We start from the raw sequence: 19,841 nt of genomic DNA, 5'->3' as shown, positions 1-19,841 counted from the left end.
GTGTTCATTTTAAGTGTGGGATTGAAGACCTGGGGGTGTATAAGGAAGGCATGGGGGTAGAAGTCCTTTCTCTGCACCTGGAGCTAAAAACTGTAACAGGTTCATCATTGCTAATTGGAAAGAGACCTTAACAGCAAATGGCCTACCACAGACAGCCAATCACAGAGCCCGACTCCCCTTTACAGGCAGTCTACTTCCTGTTAGCTGTAGCCAATCACAGAACCTGACTCCCATTTACAGGCAGTCTACTTCCTGTCTGCTGTAGCCAATCACAGAGCCCGACTCCCATTTACAAACAGTTCACTCCCTCTCTGATTTAGCCAGTCACAGGATTAGTTTCTCCATTTACTGGCAGTTGCATGCTGGATATCTCAGTGAAATGTACAGGCAACAGGAACTACAAGAAGAAACAGAGGTCATAAAGTCAAATCCTCACTGCTAGAAAATGGGAAAATGTCCTCCTTGTCGTTCTCAAAAAACACAGCTATCGTCTTCAGTCTCAAATTAGAAATCGCAGACATGTGAATCACTGTGTAGGAAATCGGTAACCCAAAGCACATCCAATTCAGTCATCACCTAACTGGGTAAATGTGTGTGTGTGTGTGTGTGTGTGTCTTTTACCGCTGCTTCAGAAGAGGACTGACCTTCACACCAGAAAAGGTAAATAAAAAATCTGCATATATAATACTGCAGTCCTAGACCACAAAAGCACCTTTGCTCTGAAGTCTGTCCACCAATCAACATGGCTTTGGCATGGAATGACCGCCCCACTGAAATATTACAAGCTGTTAAAAGGAGAAAATTCATTTCAACTGCAAGAAGGGCAGCTTGCTGGGCTTGTGCACACATCGGTACGAAAGCGCTCCCGTCTCTCATGCTCCATTGCCCCAGTAATGTTGGCGAACACGGGGAAACCGACACCCCTCCTCATGAAGTGGATTGGCTGCTCAGTAACTACACAATAACCTATGATCTGATTGATCGGTAGATTGCATGGTCCGACTCAGCAAGAGTGTGTGTGTGTCACATGGAGGAGCACGGGTGATCCGTCTTCATATCACTGAAATTTCTCCCACAATCCAGGAGTGCAGACCACATTTTGTGTGTCATGTAGAGAAATGCTCCCGTCAGACTCCCCACAGGCTCTTGACAAACACTCGCTCCTGAAGATTACTTTCTGCAGAGATGGACCATGACCTGATTTGCTGGGTTCTCCCCCTTCTGGAGGCCTAGCAAACTGCAGCAGAGCAAGCGCTGGGAATTTGATTTAATTTGCATTCATAGCTGCTTGGACAGCTTATCAGTATCTCCTGCCAAGCTTCCTGGCAAAAAAAACCCCTATCCCACTTCCTGTATTGACAGCCTCTGACCTCGGACCACTCAAATTCAGTTACGTTTATAAGTGAACGCCGGTCTGCTGTTTGTAATAGGAAGCGACCGGAGCAGCGAGCTCTGACCTGATGATGTCGATGTGGCCGTTCTTGGCTGCGAGGTGCAGGGGGCTGGTGCCGTTGGGGTCTCCGGGCTTGGGCTCCAAGAGGGCGGCGCACATGTTGCTATTGAGCAGCAGCTGGACCACCTGGAGGGGGTGGACACGAGCAGCACACAGGCAGCCTGTCAGTGTGCCCCGGCAGGCGGAGCGCAGCACAGAAGGCATTTTACTTCGGCACGCATTTAAAAGAGACTCACCGCAACCCTGCCGAACTCACACGCGAGGTCCAAAGGGGTCTTTCCAGAGTTGTCCACGATGCACGGGTTCGACTGATGCTGCAGCAACATCTCCGACTGTGGGGGGGAGGAACACGGGCTTGAGACCGATACTTGAGCCTCTCTGCCTTGAACCTGTCCCCCCAGTGCCCCACTATGACCACAGCTCCATTTTTCCAACTATATACAGCAGATCTAGAGTGTGTTATGCAGGGGGGCGCAGTCCGCGCATCCAGACCAGCTACGGAGCCAACTCCCTACCACATCGTAGTGGCCGTGCTGAGCTGCCAGGTGCAACGGGATCTGGCCCTCATCTGACTGCCCGTTCACTGAGGAGCCTGATTTTAACAGCATCTTCATGGGCTCCAACCTGCCCTGCCAGGCGGCGTAGTGCAGCGGCCGCATGCCTGCCAGAGACACACGGGTAATTAGAGAAGGGGAGAGAGATGAGGACAACCAGTAGGACGGTGCTTATGAGTTGAGCAGAGAAGGAAGCACCTTTCTGGTCGCGGACGTCCACGGCAGCCTGGGACTCGAGCAGTAGTGAGATGAGTTCCAGGTTCCCGCTGAGGGCTGCATGGTGCAGGGGAGCGAATCTGCAACAGCGTTGCACAGTATGAGTTTCAGCCCAGGAGCACACACACACACACACACACACACACACATACACACACACAGGAGGAGATGGCAAGGAAACAGACAGGAAGGTGTGGGGAAAATAGCTCAAGACGAATTAAAATTGCAAGGTTCAGTTGTGGGCAGAAAAGAAAACAGCAATTAAGCAGATCCAACACCGTGTGAGCCCATCGCCCCATTTCCCAACGAGAAACACACACCCCCGTTCCTGCTGGTGACACACACACACACAACAAACGTAGAAACATCACAGTGTGAGGCCTTTCTGTTTGATCAGCAGAAGGAAGAGAAGCAAAGGGAAAGCACCCAGGGGAGTAATAGGCAGTGAAGGATACAAAGCCAATATTGAGCCACAGGTAAGAAACAAACTGAACTCAGTAATGCTGCTTCAGCCACCATAGTGTGTGTGTGTGTGTGTGTGTGTGTGCGTGTGTGCATCCAACAGTTGCCATCACAAATGCCAACAAATAATGTGCGTTTGAAAGGCAATGAAAAAATACCCGCTGCTACTGGTGTCTGATCACCTATCCCATATTTTAGAAAAAGGCCGAAGGTTCGAATATCGGACGGGGCTGCGCGGCACGGCCCTCGCGAGCTGAAGCCGAACTGCATGAGCACGGTTGCTCTCTGGATGGGTGTGTCCAGCTGGGATGGACGAGGACTCAAATTTGCACTCCTCCTCCTCACCTCTAGTTGAAGAACAGCAACAACAGGAAGTGGCCTTGTATTAGGCAGTATTCAAGACACGACCCACCACCGCAGCCTTGGCTTTCCACGCTCCACCTCTCTTTCCCAGTCACCGTGGCAGCACGTGCACTAAGGCCTTGCCAGGCCGACACCCCACGTCTGTCAGTAAAGACGTCAGGGAAGCAGTTGCTCCAGCTTGACGGGCCATGACCTACTTCTACCATGGTAGGGATCTCCCCGGCACCCCTGCCTCCCAGGCACCCCCACCCCACGTCTGATTCCTCCTTCAGCTCAGATTAGGATCTGGGATTTCCTCGTCTGCAGCCGCCCCTTTGTCTCTGCTGTGAAGTGGGTCCACCAACAGGAGGCAGGAGAACCGAGTCTGGGTCCCCATCCCCCCCCCCGTGAAGCAGCACTGACCTAATTTACTTTCAAGCTCAGTGAAGCGCAAATCCATCATAAATATTCTGCGGATACACACCGTACAACTGTATTAGCACAGGACAGCAAACCTTCAGTCACTGAGATGCTGAATAATTTACCATTATTATTATTACATTCTTTCATTTAGCAAATGCTTTCCAGCAAAGCAACATGCAACTCAGGGTGAACAGAATTGTATTATGCAGCTTTAAGAAAGACGTATTTCCGTTTATTACTATTAAATCAGGTGACGTTTTTTTCCAAAGCAACCTACAGTTTTATTCCCCCACATTTGTACAATTTTTACTGTCAGTACAGGGTAAGTGCCTCGATCAAGGACTCTACAGCAGGAGAGGGATTTGAACCCGGATATTTCAAGCAGAAGGAGGTATGTCTAACCACCAATTCCCAGCATCTACACCATTGTTTTAATGATTATATTCTGTATTTAGCCGATGCCTTTATCCAAGGCAATTTAGAGCGTCGGGATTGTTTTACAATACTCTTTTTTCAGTGCTGAGCCCCAGAGGCCTCAACGTCCTGCTCTGTACAAGAGGCTGTCTGCACTCCGTGTGAAGGTATTTGTACTGCAGCCCCTTCTGGAAACATCCCGGATCCATCCGCTGCGCGGTAACATACCGCAACATAACAAGTTCCTTTGGTCATGCTTTTTTGTTCCTCTTGTCTCATCGACGTGATGGTTTGCTTCTGATCCAAGTGCGAACATCCGACAGCTAACAGCCCCTCCGTGAGTGCGTGTTTGCGTGAGACGCACATCTTTCTTGCCGTTCGATTTCCTTTCCTTCCTCCTTTGGTGCAAGAGACCCCACCCACCTGTTGGGAGCGCTGACCTTGCTCTAACATGGTCGTAGTGTCTCTTAACGGCCGAGCTCGCGATCGCCCCTTGCCGCTTGGGTTAAGTCATTCCAGGCATCCACGCTGTGAACCTACAGCAAACGGCTGCCCCGGCCGACTCCTCACCTCGCGGAGGAGACAGGGGTTCCGCGTAGGACACGTGGCGTGGCAGCAGTGCGGTCCGGAGGAGGAGGGAACAGGGTGGTTGACACATGCACACACAGACTCCAACACGCTCACACTGCCTCTTTTTCGCTACTCACCCGTCTATGTCCTGGATGTTAACATTCACTTTCTTGGCCGACCCCAGGAGCTCTGGAAGGACAGCAGAGGTGTAGATTAACCAGAATGAAAAAAATACAGTATGTCTCCCTGCTAACGTGCCTCTAATACTTCTCTTAAGGGACATAAATCCTGTAACCATAGAGGCAAAGCAAACACTTTAAGACAAAGGTTAACAGGTACCAGGTTTATGCTGTAACCAGTAATTATTTCCTTATGATTCCCATTAGTGCTTTAATTAATTATCTGTATTTGTCTGTATTTGCTGTGTTTATTGCGCTATCACTGCACATTGCGGAAACATTCCAGGATTTCGGTGCCATGTTTTTATGAGAAAAACGCGTCAGCGTAAGCCATCGGAACGAGCCGCCGCGAAGGCCAACAGACTGAGGTCTGCTGGGAAATGGGCTCCACGCGGCAGCCAGGCGGGTGACACATCGTCTTGGCCGCCTCCAGATGTGTCCAGCTGCTGCAGAAAGGGGAGCCAATGAAGCAGAACGCAGAAACACCCAGCAAAGACACACAATCACATCACACTAGGCCAGGGGTTCTTAACCTGGGGTCCATGAATAAATGTAGAAATATAAAAATACTACCATTTTGTACCATGTTTGATATAACTATGTCAAGGTAATCCAATTTCAGTTTAGTATTTATTAACTTTTTTCTTGCTGTCTCGTTGGCTATGATCAGATCGTTTCGGTAAATTATTTTTGTTCGGGAAAACAATGTACATACGTAGCGAGTCAGATATTTTCTACATTTTTTCCCCCCGAATCCACCGTACAGGAAAAAACACAAACGGTATGGCACTGTGGACAAAGTGTATGGTTTCATAATCAACATGCAATAGAGTTACACTTCAAGGAGATATGACAGCTTTGTTACTTTTGTAATCTTAATTAATTCATTAATCTTGGGGAAGGGTTAGCATGTTTCTGAAAGAGGATAGCACAGGTTCCCATGTTTTTTTGTTGACCCTCTGATAGAAGGGCCTTAATCCTTTGTAACAGCTACCATCAGATTTTTGAAGAGCCCCAAGAATGGCTAAGAAGCTCTCCTCCAGGAGAACGTTGTCTCTCGGGTCCTACCGGTGAGTCATTTGGGGCCTCTCTGCTGTCATTCCCTCCTGGCACACGCTAAAAAGTGCTCCGCCCTCAAGGCCACCGTGGAAACCAAACACATGGAGACATGACGACAGCGATGTGGTACACGTGCCCCCTCTCGCACCCCCAATATTCGGTCACGTGGCGCCGCCCTCTGCGTTCGTGCTTTGACCGTGTAGGCACGTTTGTACGGCGCTATGGACGCGCTCATTTGCGGAGATATGCATGAATAATATTTATGATTACGATAATTATGAGGGTGAGGAGGGGGATCATGCTGAGTTTAAAGAGCTCGCGAGGAGTCAGCACACCCCCCCGGAGCCCAGCCCTTCCGCTCTGAAATGAAATTATTCCACGCCGCTGCAGTTAATGAAAGTTACAATCAAAAAAATGAACAGGGTGCAGCTTATTAATTAGAATTATGGAGATGAGCCAAGGCCGACCCACTGCAGAGCGAGGAGCCCCGGTGCCACTGCGCCGGTAGTCACTGCTGGCTGGGAGAGAGATGCTGGTGCGGAGAATGGTGCGGTCTGGTCCCGGGCGAGCCAATACCAGAGGGAGGTGGGCAACCAGGACCAGGGAGGAGTTCCCATTCTGCACTTGGGGCTGCTTGACACAACCCACAATGCATTACGTTGCGTACCCCATCCATGGCAAAATCATAGCACTCAAACCACCAGATAGCACAACGTTGAAGGTAGTGGACTAAAATAACAGGTTGCAGGTGCAGCTTCCAGGAGCCGCTCTCCTGTGGAAGTGTGTAAACTGGGTAAACGTGTCCAGTACACAGCCTCCACCGTTATGAGTGAAGCAGGCTGGGTGGGAGGTGGGCTTTCTGTCCATGGTGAAATTTCGCACATGGCAAGCATGTTGCTCTGCGCCGATTCTTGCAGCACACACCCCTCAGCTTTGCGTTCCGTCCCAGACTCCCTCCCTCGATCGATGCCTGACCTGAGGAATTCTAGGGATTTACAGTAATGGCAGTGTCTTTCTCCCCGTCCACCTGGGGAAACAAGTCCTATAGCAGAGAAACCAGCTTTTGACGAGTTTCCTTTCCGAGTTCATGTTTGACTGAATTATTGATAGCGGCTCTTCCTCTGTGGAAGAAATCGGGCCCGGCGGTGACAGGGGGAGAGGGAGACGTGCTTGAGCGCCAATGTAAATTGTGCTGCATTTGGACCCTCACGTTGTTTTTAAAGTCATCAAGTCGTTGTCGACTCTCGCCACCTGCATACATTCACTGGCCACTTTATTAGGTATAGGTTAGTGGTGGCAGTGTGATGGTGTTCTTCTTTTCACATGGTAGGTTTTTTAGAACCAACGTAGCGTCGTTTGAATGCCACAACGTACCAAAACATTGCCGGGAACAGCACATTTCTTCATGACCCGTATAACCTTCCGCAGATTGATACTTCCAGCAGGATAATGTGCCGCGGCATAAAGCATACATCATCTCAGGATGGCTGCACAAACATGACAGTGCCTTTACTCCAAAGGCCTGAAGCAAATGGAGCATCTTGGGATGAGGTGGAATGCAACATGAGCACAATGAAGATGCTGCCAAAAAATTTACAGAAACTGTGTAAACCAGTCAAGCGAGCATGGACCGGGAACTCTGTAGAATGTGTCCCACACCTTGTTGCGGAATCCATGCTGTTAAGATGGATTTCACCTGGCACTATCTAGGTGTACCTAATAAAGCGGCCACCAGGTGTAATTTTCCTATTTGTTTTGCACATTCTTCACCTGTAAACTCCTCTCGTATACGCAGTCCTTCCAGAAAGTTCTGTCCATCACTTGTGTTCTCAGGATTGTGCCTGTTGTCACTCTGATTGAGTCCATCCCTTTATAGGATGTACTGGTACCTGTCAGCACGCTCTTCTTTTTCCTCCAACTTTGCAAAGCTTCTCATGACGTGTCCAAAGTATAATAACCTTAGTCTCATTATTTATGTTTCCAATCTTCTATCCTGCCACCTCAGTTGATAGTTGTCGTCTCAAGAGTCCTATGGCAGGTGGGAAGTTGGGCAGCGTTCACCTCCCTCCCACCCTTCCTGCTTCGCTCACCTCCAGCCCACTCCCCTCCATCTGGCAGACTCCACGGTAACAGATTAGTACATCACTACCCAGATTAGTACATCATTACCCTGGCCCGTCTGCTTCTGTCCGTCCTGGCCAGCCTTCTCTGGAGCACACCCCATTGGCTCAGGCCTGGGCCTGCTGCTTCTCCTCGTTCCCGGGGCCCCGAGCCGGGTCTATATTGTGCACCCGGCTGCAGCCCCCCTACCCCGACACAGTTTAGAAAGCGTTTCTCAGTCGTCTCGCCCGATTACGCCCTGCAGGACTCTTGGACTGGGTCCCGCTCTCCAGCAAGCCTTCACATACCCGTGTCGGTGGCCACCATCTCACGGTTGGCACGGCAACCAAGCACAGAGAGGTGAGGACACCGAACAGTCCAGCGCGAACCTGCAGAGCGACGAGCTCAAGTAAAATTCTGCAGTTGGAATTGAATTTAATTACTGTTCAAAACAAATTCGTAAAAATATTTACTCTTGCCAAGCTGATCACTTTAAGCATACAATGAACGTTAGGTTTCTCACTTGGACAGCTCTTATGGGCACAGGAGCGACCGAGGGAGGATGACCGTGCTTCCCGGTCTCCACACGGTTTTGCGACAGCGGTTCTTCAAGGTGCAGCCCGCTTCCCTTGCAGCGCCGCTCTAAGCTTATCTTTAGATTGCACGGATGCGGGCTGGAGCGGTTGCTAGGCAACGAGCATCCTGCTGCTCTTCCTACACAAATCGCGGGCGCCGCTCGCTGCGGACTCCGCCACTTCACACTCGCCCGCGGCCCTTCTTGAGCAGCGTTCCGCTGCACACACCACACGCATGCGCGCGCGCACATGCACACACAAAAACAAACGCGTTCAAACAATGGTTCCCCGAGAAGCCTCTTTCCTCCACAGGTGAGGGAATGGCTGCTCCTGTGAATCCAGGATGGCACTAATGGTGATGGGAGCAATTGTGCCACTGCTGTTGTCCAAAAATTTCTATATCTGAGATTTCTGATTATAAAAGTCTGGCTTAGCTTTATGAATTTTTCACATCACGTCAGACGGAGGATTTTCACGTTATTGACTGTCCCACGTTACTGATGTCACCCATCCCTCCGTGCTCACCCCTCGCACGTCTCAGACATTGTGTCTTCGGCACAATGAAAGACTTTTTTCCTTTTCTGACAGGGTGTAGGTTGTGTTACATCACACACACATACACAAACACACACAGCGCTTGCTAGCTGTATGCCTGTGTGGGAAGCTTGAAGCCGTGTCTCCTTCTGTGAGAGCTCCACTCGTGCCTCTGATCCTCCCGCTGAGATGCACATCTGGGCTTAATCACGCCAGGCCCTCCCTGCTTTGGCCTCTGGCACGAGGCATCTCTAGCCCTCCAGTTCTCTTCCCTCCCTGTTCTTCTCATGCTGGCAAAACAGCATCTCGGTGCACTACGGATCATCGGTGGGGTGAGCATGTGATGTGGATTTATAAGCGGCAAGGTGCTACTGTGCTCTCCTGCGTCTGACTGTATGCACCTGTGCCTGAGTGTGTCTGCAGGCAGAGAGGCGCCCAGACAAACACAACGAAACCTAGAAAGCCACAATTGGACACAGCGAAATACAGAAAGACTGCAATATGCTTCCATCCCTACTAAAAATATATATGTGGACTTGCAGATGAACACGTTTGATTAGCTCCTCCCCTGCCCCCATTCTTTTTAAAACTTTCCATCCTCTTCAGAAAGCAAAAGGAGGCATCACCCAGGTTAGCGCAAGTTACTGTGAGTTGTATTGAAAGGGAGCCATCGGCTGTCATCCCGGTGGTCTATTTCCTCAATGTTCCTCGATGGTGGGGTTGTCGTTTCAACCCAGCGCGTTCCCAGGGACGCGTCCCGACGTCCGCAACGGGTACCGAGTCGGCCGGAGGAACGCCGCCACATCAGGAGGGTACTGTACGCAGCCGTCTGTTGGCCGCACGTAAATCATGACACCAAGCAGCCCGTCGGCAGCCAAGAACGCGCCCACGCTGTGCCCAGCGGTCACTGTACTCCAGCCGCCCACGGCAGATAGAGAGAGAGAGAGACCCTTAACTGCTACAGGGAGGGTGGGGGGAGAGCGCTCTGCCACTTGGCTTGGGACCCACCGCTTGTACGAATCGCACCATCCTGCCTCCCTCTCTGTGCCTCCCACGCTGTGTAACAGCTCCCCACCCCCCGGGGTGAGTCCTCGGAAGATGCGCACATCACAGTGAACACACCAGCATTATTATTATTATTATTAGTATTACTATTCAGTATGTTTGTCCAGTTCTTTCTGGCTTTTAAACATGCAGTTTGCCGCTCCTTACATAATAAGACTCACACTGTATCTCCCTCCCAGTCCCCCGGTCAGGGCGCAAGGCCCGGTCCCTCAGAATCCTGTCTAGTGCTGGACCAGTAGGCAGAATGGTGCTGTGGGCACCACGGTCTAGTTACCGCAAGGAAGCAGAATGAGGACGATGAGGCCTGATTCTCAGTCCACTTTCTGGAGGAGGTCTGGGTGCTGAGCATCAGCCCAGATGTGCTGTTCGTGTTTATTAAATATGCAGGAACGGGGCTAGAATTGGCACAGCGAGGCATGCTCTCAGACACACGCAGGAGCGCTGGGAGAGAGACGGCTGAATTCCAGAAACCTGGGGAGAAATGCTGAGCCAGACAATTAATACAAAATATGGAAGGTGGAATTCACAGGCTCTCTCAGACCTTCACAGAAGGGGTTTGATGGAACAGCCAATATGTGAAGCATCGGGCCAAGCACACAGTCTAAGGACATGTCCAGGTTCTTGATTTGTGACCACAAAAGAGTCAACTATTCACGTAGAAGCTGACGTTTTCCTCTGTTGTCCAGTTCCGGTCTTCACCCAGAGCATCAGTCATCTTGAGTCTGAAGCCATTCCTAATCAAATTGAATTACTTAGGCGCCACCAGGACCAGATGCCCTCCGACCTTCCGCAGCAAATCCCACGTCACCGTGGGAACGGCGAAACGAGTGCAGGTTAGCACGTAGCACCGTGGAAAGGGGGTGGGAGCTCGCTAGCACTTCCGTCAAAACATCCAGGTGTCTGAAAGGGTGTTTACACTGGACGAGGAACATACAATGAGCAAACAAACACAGCTGCCCCCGGGATCAATAATGTGTCCATCTGTGGGTCCGAACGTGCGCCCATGAGGCATGAAAGTGGCGGACGATGACAAGGTGAGTCCATATTAAGCGTGGTGGGGTCCACGCTTAATATCCTTGTTGTCGATGAAATCCAGACATCATCACCAATAAAACCCCCCGTCTCTAGCAATCCTGGTGACTGTCTCGGCCCCTTCTTCTTACAACCTTATAAACTGATAACTGATATACTTAACTAAAAATCTGCTCCGGTAGTTATCCAGAACATATTTATCACCTGGAGCGGCAGGTGTTGCTGCTACATGGTGTGAAAAAAAAAAATGAAGTTTGATATACGATGGATTGCTAAATCGCATCCGGCTTGCACTCCTCCTCCGCAGATTGCTAGCGAAGGGTGGCACCTGGTTCAAGACCAAGAAGAAACACTGGGCGGCTTTCCAGATGTCCCCGCTGCCGCAGTATCAGAACAGATGCCACGTCCAGGTAAGGACCCCGACATCACTGCAGGCAGAAGCGGCGTCAGTTAAGGGGACCGTCAGCTAGAAATCTGTAGAAGTTTCGGACGCATGCCCTAATTTGCAGAACAGAGGTCTGAGCAAATCTCATGGGCAGGGAGGCGGTGTGGGTAGGTGGTTGGTATTGGGGTGGGCGCTTTCGTTGGGGTGGAAGTTGCCAGGAGTCGGGGGAGGGGTTGCTTAAGGTCTGGTTGATAACTTGCGTTTGTAAAATTCCTAGAGCGATGTGCCATCGTGACCTCACCCTTCCCCCGACCCAATCTGGCGTATTGTCTACCCTGTTCCCGGACTGCCCCCCAGGGTCGACCCGGCCAACGTGTCCATACCCGGGACCCCTTTCCCATCAGGTTCCACTACAAAGCAGTTCAGACATCAGCACTCAAGACAACACGGCTTCCACTGACACGTACTCTCAAGACGCTCGTAAAACATTCATGCACAAGCGTTGGGGAAAAGGCTGAAAATATCATATCAGAACCTCCGAAATGCCCGTTACATAAGCGTGTAGATCTAAGCAGCGGAACATCACCTAGGGTTGCTATGGCAAGCGGTCTCCATGGTTACATTTGTGTTTCCTTCTTCTACAGCCAGGAGAATAATCCAATAGAGTATTGACAGGCACGGTGCAAACACGAAGCCGCTTGCGGCTCCAGGTCACGGCCAGTGAGAAACCCCGACTGCTGCAACATATCCAATGAAAAATCACAATCCAGATATTGACTTAGAGCTTTGATCAGTAATCATATCTCCTGCTCGCGTTCAGAACGATGCAGTAACTACAATGTGTTTGACACGTGGTCCTCACATGTCCGCAGTACTTTAATGTAGTATACTCTCATTTATTACTACTAACTTTGTGCAGCGGCAGCTTCACCCGGAGTTACATTTATCCATTTAGCATGTTGGACGAACTGAGGTTTACATTTGCATTTATGCGTTCAGCACACTTTTCTCCAAAGTGGGATACAATACAATTCAGAATAAACAAAAGTGCATCAACAACAGACGAAGAACATACACACAGACACAGGGTTATGGACACACAGCTTGTGTGTCTGATACCACCATGTTGCTGGTTCACACCCTTCAAGTAGCTGCCTGTAGAAGTGACATTCAAATAGCAAATACATAGACAATCATAGCAGATGGTGTTGGACTCATTTATGTAGCTGTCAGGAGATCATGATTGAAGTTGCTCTGAAAAGATGAGTTTGAGATCCTTTTTGAATGCTGGGAGAGATTCAGCAGCTTTGAACGACACAGGGAGTTCACTCCAGCACGCTGAGGTCAATCCCCGGAAGTAGAACCTGCAAGCTGTGGAATTGTTTCAGTCTTAAGGTAAATGAGAGGCATCAGTAGCCATAACCTGCAGAACAGCAGAGTAAAGTCTTTCCTAAGGGAACTGGACTATTTGGGGTGACCGCGTCCGGGATGCCTGATCCGACCTACAGTCCTGCTTTGGAGGTCAGTCAGGGCGGCTTCGTTCAGAGCGCAGTCGATATCGAAACGCAGCACACGATGCTCGGAGAAAGCGATCAACACTCTGCAGTTGAACGTGACCTCCTGGGGTGGGTGGTGACAACGGCAGGAGGATGGTCTGCACCCCGTGACCTTGCTGCGGCCTTCTCCATGACAACGGAGACTACGGTGACCACACAGTTAAGTAAGAAATCAATGAGCCTCGCTCTCTGTTGGCCCAGTCAGCCTCCTATTAAGGGTCGTAATTGAGTTGCGCATCAATGACAACCTTTGTGTTCCCGTTAGTCGCATCACACGTTATGACATGGAGAACAAAAGATGTCCAGTATTCAAAAAAACAGTAAAATTCCTGCACATCCTCAAGCCTGGGCCTCATCCCTTCTTGCTCGCTCTCTTTCGCGCGCGCGCACACACACACACACACACACACACACACACTCTTCAGTCCAGGTCTTTACTGCAATGCTTCATTGACAGGAGACAAAAGACTGATTTCTGAATGAATGGGAATGCAGCTTTTCTCCTATCCTTCTTCCAAATATCTTACACACATCAATATTACTAACAATATTGCCTTTTCACTTTCTTGGCAGACCTTTATTTGCAGTGGCTTTAGCCTTGCTGGCATTATGCTACTTTATCCACTTGTGCAACTCTCGCTGGATAAGTCTTGTTAGCACACACACAGTCTGAAGCCGTTCGTGGCGAACCGGAGCCTAACCCGGCAACACAGGGCGCAAGGCTGGAGGGGGAGAAGACACACCCAGGACATGATGCCAGTCTGTCACAAGGCACCCCCAGTGGGACTCGAACCCCAGACCCACCAGAGAGCAGGACCCGCCAAGCCCACTACGCTACGCTACTGCTCCCCCCCCTTAGATCTTGTTAGCACCTTGTTCAAAGTTACGACAGTAGATCATATGGTGAGAATCGAGCGGGAAACGCAGGATCTTCAACCCTTGTTCCAACAGGGGGGTCCGAAAAGAAAACCGGTATCTTCTCGATGTCCTCAGACAATAAGACAGTCAAAGTGAAATCTGTCTCTCCCTCCTACCTTGCTGCAGAAGATGAACTGGATTGGTCACATGAGACGTTTACACACTAAAGGGCTGGAGGGAAGGCCATACACACACAGTGCTTCCAACTTCATTGCACAAACAACCCCTGGAATAGAGCATTATCTGCGTAGAAAACGCACCACTCACCATTCTTTAACCGAGAACCGTTTTCTGAGTTTGAGTCACTGTCAACCCACTGTGCAACGTCAGGAAGCAGATGAGCCTGCACTGGCAGAAACAAAGAAACATTGCACTGACTGGGCTCCACCATTGCTCTGTGCCCCCTGCAGCAAAGTTTACCTCCTTTGGACCCTTTGCAGCTTTTCGACAGGCTCTTAGCACTGCTCCGAGGCCATAAACACGTTCGCTAGGCTAGCAGACCGCCCAGCACGCCAAGCTTCAAGAGCGCGATGCTAGCGAGAGGTTGTCAGTTATGCGAATCTGACGGGAAATTACAGGTCACCGTAGGTCTCCGTAGAGACGCGAGGAAGTGCATGTCTTCACAGTGTGGTTGTTGGACGAGAGATTAATATGACAGCGGTGTCTAATTAAACCATTTCAGTCAAGCGTGATTCGACTGTATGCAGGCCATCGTCACGGCGAACCCAAAAGGTGACCTGAGAACATGTTCTGAAAGCACCACCTTACCCAACACGTGCTGCAGTTATGACATCATAGGTCATATATAGAAAGTGTAATTAAACATATCATTTGTTATGCACCAGGTATGATGTCATAGGTCATTCATATGCTGGACCTGTGCTGCGATTACCACTGTAACCACTTCTCTGAAATGATGAATAGCTAAACACCACCTCGAGCAATGCGGTATGTAAAAGAGCAGGCGTTTCGGTCTTTACGTTTGCCTGGGTAAGAAGCATTTTTTGTATTTAGAGATGCTCCGAAACTACACCGACTCCTCCACTTATGAGCACAGTTGGGAGCAGAAAGAAACAAAGTGATTGATTTATAACTCCAAAGTCACTTTTACCATTCAGTCATAATCAATAAAAGCTGAGCAGTACAGATGTCCGTCGACTTATTCGCAGGAGGAAGGGCGCCCGATCTGGTGTGGGATCGAGGCTGTGGTCTGGGTGATGGCTCATCCGGCATGATCCTCGACCCCAAAGCTGTCAGCGGCATTTAGCGAGCGAGGTGCTGAGCGACAGTCAGCAATTGACAAGTCGGCAAGTGACAGTCAACAGTGACAGATAGCGCATGACAGCCGGCGATTGACAGCACCCCCCTCCCCTGCCATGTAGCCTGGCACAGACAAGCGGTCTGCGATCACTGCCGCGGGAGTCCAATGGAACTGCCCCCCAGCCAGCAGGGGAGTGAACCGTTTAGCTCTTTATCGACACCCGTCACCCCCAGCACACCCTGAACCTGACGGCACCTGGATATGGGGTCTGTGCCGCTGAAAGGAATAACTACAGAGCGATGAAGAAATAAATTGATAAATTATATATACCAGTAGTGGTACCTGATGACTATACCTGTATTTTGACATTTATCTGAGACTTTTCTCCAGAGAGGCTAACAATGTTACATTGATTTTACCCATTTATATACTAGCTGTGTAATTAGTACCTTGATCAAGGGCGCTACAGCAGGAGGTGGGACTCAAACCCAGGTCCTTTGAATACAGGACAGCAGCATCCTGTATTCTAACCACTTGTCACCTGCGTACAGCATCAATGTTCTTGTATTTTCAGTGTGTTACCTTTTCAAAAGCCTAATTAGAACACTATCCATCCATCTACTCATCCATTATTAATAACTGCTTTCTCAGTGCAGGTCGCAGTGGTCCAGAGTCTATCCTGGAACCATAGGACATGAGGCAGGGTATTGTTATGAATATATAAATGTTCACTAAAACCATGAACTGTATCTTTATAAAACCACATAGATGCTCAAAATATTCTGGCACATTTCAACTGAACCTTTGAGCTTATGATTTGGGAAATGGGTTTGCTGTCATTACGCAGTGCTTTATCGCCTATATGTGAATTATGGTTGTACTTTAGCAGCCATAATTCAGATTACATCTTATGATGACTGAAGGGCGTTGAATGATGGCGAGTACACACACACACACACACACACACACACACACACACACACACGCACACACGTACGTAAAGATGCACGCCCACGGTTTCAGCTTAGTGCCGAATCACTTCCCACCCACGAGGACGCCTAATCATCTCACGCGTCACAAAGCAAACATGTTTTAATTAAGGGGCGCTCTATGCGACATGCTTCTGTGCGGAACTGCTTGGCACGGAATATCTGCAATGCTGTTATCCTCGTGCCGAAACAAAGTCTTCCTCCGCTCAGGTTAGCCAATCAGCTGTCAGGCCCGTGTCATGTGACTTTACAGAAGTCTCCTCGTTTTTCAAGGGTAAAATCACGAGCAGCCAAGAAACAGACACTCGGTAATCCTCCAGCCGCTGTGTGCAAAGTACGCAAATGCAGATGTGAGCGCGCGACGCTTTTCAACCACCTGTCGGGCCTTGCAGCTGGAGGAGCCCTCGCGGGCACCACGTCCACCTGCCGCAGTTTCCTGCCCCCCCCATCTCCCCGAAGCTCCTGGCTCCTGCAATGGAGACGCCCCGCTGTCCTGCTGCAACTAGCTAGTTTGCCTGCAGGACATCGCTGGAAGGAGGAAGCACCAGCTATTGCGCTTCTTCTCTAATTAGTGCTCGATTACACTTGTAAAACAGTGCGTAATGACCGGCTGTCCGATTAGCATGAGAATAAGATACTGTTAACCAGACAAAAGCCCACCGTAATGCACTATTGGAGGAGAGGAAGGCAGCCTCGCACCCTGCCCTGGGCGATCAGGAAAAAAAAACAGGAAACAAAGGTGAAATTTAGATAGTGAAACTAATTAATAATAATAATAATAATAATAATAATAATAATAATAATAATGTACATGCTGTGCAGTGTGGGAGTTTGCTGATGGGGGGGGAGTGCAGCAGGAAGGGGGACAGTTCCCATGCTAGGAAGTAGGAGAAGGACCAGCGTTGCATAACACTTCCTGATTGATGGGCCTCAAAGTGAGCTTTTGTGTGTGTGTGCATGAGAGAGCGAGAGAGAGACAGAAAGAAAGAAAGAGAGTGCAAAGGCTGTGTCTCCACAGTGATTGAGCCTCCTCTTTGCTTCTGGCAGCAGGTGGTGTAGTAGTTAGAGCTGCCACATTTAGACTTGGAGACTGCAGCTTTGAATCCCACCTCATGCTGTAATGCCTTAGAGTAAAGTTTCCTCAAGTCACCCATCCATCCAGTTTCAATAACCGCTTGCTCTGAACAGGGTTGCAGTGAACGGGAGCCTATCCCAGAAGGATTGGGCGTAAGGCTGAAGGGGGCTACACCCTGAATAGGATGCTAGGCCTTTACCCTGAATTGCTACAGTAAAAATAGGGTAAATAACTGTAGGTAGCTTAACGCTGGAAGATGCTTGGAGAAAAGCATCAGCTAAATTAATAAATGTAAACGTATGCAGTACAGACACATACACAAACAGTAAAACATGCAACCATGTCAGCATGTTTACCCAGCAGGTACTGTCATCCTAGCCAGCTTCCACAGGAGAAGATCTTTGCTAAAGCTCCTCAAACCGAGCACCTCACTCAAGGGCTCAACGGCCATCTCCTGTCGCGCCAACGGTTCGAGTCTTGATTACGGTTTCAGTCTTAATCGTACTTTGTTGTCTGCACTGCGGCGTTTTGCCCGATAGCGACCGAGCAGCAGAATCGTCCCTTCCAGGCACACACACTCCCACACACCCACACGGCTGCAACGTTCGGAGCCAAGCGCAGCGGTCCGAATTCTGGAATCGCTCCCTCCAGTTAAGCTATGCGCTCTCGGGCATTGCTTGTTTGCTCGCTGTGCAACTTATTCCTATTCAAAGTTCACAGCTTTACTGTTGTACATCTTGCCATTTGAACAAACTGCCAAAAGGTACAGTGACATTTGTTCCCATGCACCTTGAGCAGAGCAACTTTCAAAGGCAGCGTCCAGCCCTCAGCCAGCACACCACCTGCTGGAAGCGTGACTGCTCGACTGTTCCGGAACATGGGGGTCGGGCAGAGACGGAGGGGTCCTAGTTAACAAGATTCCCTCTTTTCCTGAGCGCTATATGGGAATCTTTAATGGCGGGGCGAGGGAATGATGGGAAACGGGAAAGTCTGGACATGACTGGAACACAGCTGCGGCTGTATCGGATTAGGGAGCTGCCTAGTGGGGGGCATGTTGAGAGATGGGTCTGGGAAGACAAGACATGGGAGACACAAGAACATCAACACAGCGCTGACTTAATAATGGCAGTGGAGCTCCCTCCTGTCTCTCATCCCTGTCTTTTACCTCTTCCTCATCCTTCACTCTCACCCCTCCATTACCTCTCTCTCTCTCACGTGGGCAGTACCTGATGCCGTGGCTGAGACGAGCTGCACGGCAAGGGCTCCAGCTTTCCTGTCAGTCTGTGTCGCGTCGATCCTCAGGCAGCTGGAATCTCCAGCCAGGCAGGTGGAGAAGGATTAGAACTTGCATGTCTTCTAGTGCCGCTTAATTTGTTCATGAATGCGCTTCTGCAGCCTCCTTCTCGTCTGCTGCACTCCTGTTTGCTGTTAAAACTTTTTTTTTTTTTTTTCATCCTAACCTGTTGTGCTGAGGGGGGGGGCGCGATGGCACACCGGGTTTGGCCGGGACCTGCCATGTGGTGGGTCTGGGGTTTGAGTCCTGCTTGGGGTGCCTTGCAGTGGACTGGTGTCCTGTCCTGGGTGTCGCCCCCCCCTCCAGCTGTAGCGTCCGGACGGGAGTCCAACACGGACGCGCGAACACGGGCAAAAAGTAAAATGACCCCACGTGCAGAGTGATATTAGAAGTGCACTGTGCAAACTGTAAAGCACTCGGAGGTGAAACAAGAAACGTGGGACAAAAAAACTGTGTTTGCACAAAGGTGAACAGTGAAACGCGAATCTGTGAGTACAACTCGAACCCAGAGGTGTGATGAAATACCAGACTGGAACACTGGAGAACACACACACACACACACACATTTTCAGAACCGCTTGTCCCTTACAGGGTCACGGGGAACCGGAGCCTACCCGGCAACACAGGGCGTAAGGCCAGAGGGGGAAGGGGACACACCCAGGACGGGACGCCAGTCCACCGCAAGGCACCCCCAGCGGGACTTGAACCCCAGACCCACCGGAGAGCAGGACTGCGGTCCAACCCACTGCGTCACCGCACCCCCTTCAACTGGAGAACAAGAGGCAGGAATTGACAAGACGGGCACTCGGGACTGGAACATAAACACCTACGGAACAAACTGAGGAAACAGGAGACTATTAATCGCAAGGAGAGCACCATGAAAAGGCTGATCAAGAATCCCCAACCCACCATCTGCCGCTTGCTCCTTTTATACCTCAGAAAGTATCTAATTGTGAACAGGTGGCTCTGGGTCAGTGGCAGGGAGTGGTGCCTCCTCTGGCCTGTAGGAGTATTACCCCTGGGGGTTGTGACACCAGCCCTGCGCCCTGCCTTGCCGAGTTAGGCTCCGGCTCGCCACGACAAGCGGTTTTAGCCATTCTGTGTGTGTGTGTGTGTGTGTGTGTGTGTTTTGTTGAAATACGAGATGTCGTCATTTTGGTTTTTTGTGACTTGGATTTCATTTTTGCTTTTCTTTTATGCTTGTGTGCAAATCTGTGCTTTCATCTTATAAGTGTACGAGTATACCAAAGAAATGACTTAGCTGTACAAATGGATAAATAATTGTAAGGTATCTTAGTGCGCTCACCTCACATTGTAAGTCACTTTGGAGAAATGTGTAAGATAAGTGAATTAATAATTAATAATCACACCAGATTGTACAGCTG

General features: G+C 49.9%; 1 protein-coding gene across 1 annotated transcript in view; it reads right to left on the bottom strand.

Annotated features, from left to right (window-relative positions):
* Window positions 1-19,841, bottom strand: part of LOC108937387 (caskin-1-like) — a 49,427-nt gene that overhangs the window by 22,476 nt on the left and 7,110 nt on the right. The window contains 5 exon segments of the mRNA XM_029254203.1: window positions 1,458-1,579; window positions 1,690-1,785; window positions 1,969-2,114; window positions 2,206-2,303; window positions 4,572-4,623. Of these exon segments, the coding sequence (XP_029110036.1) occupies window positions 1,458-1,579; window positions 1,690-1,785; window positions 1,969-2,114; window positions 2,206-2,303; window positions 4,572-4,623 (514 nt within the window).

This window comes from Scleropages formosus, chromosome 8, assembly GCF_900964775.1.
Source record: "Scleropages formosus chromosome 8, fSclFor1.1, whole genome shotgun sequence".
Taxonomy (NCBI): Eukaryota; Metazoa; Chordata; class Actinopteri; order Osteoglossiformes; family Osteoglossidae; genus Scleropages; species Scleropages formosus.
The sequence above is the reverse complement of the archived record's forward strand: the minus strand, read 5'-3'. Positions and strand labels throughout refer to the sequence as shown.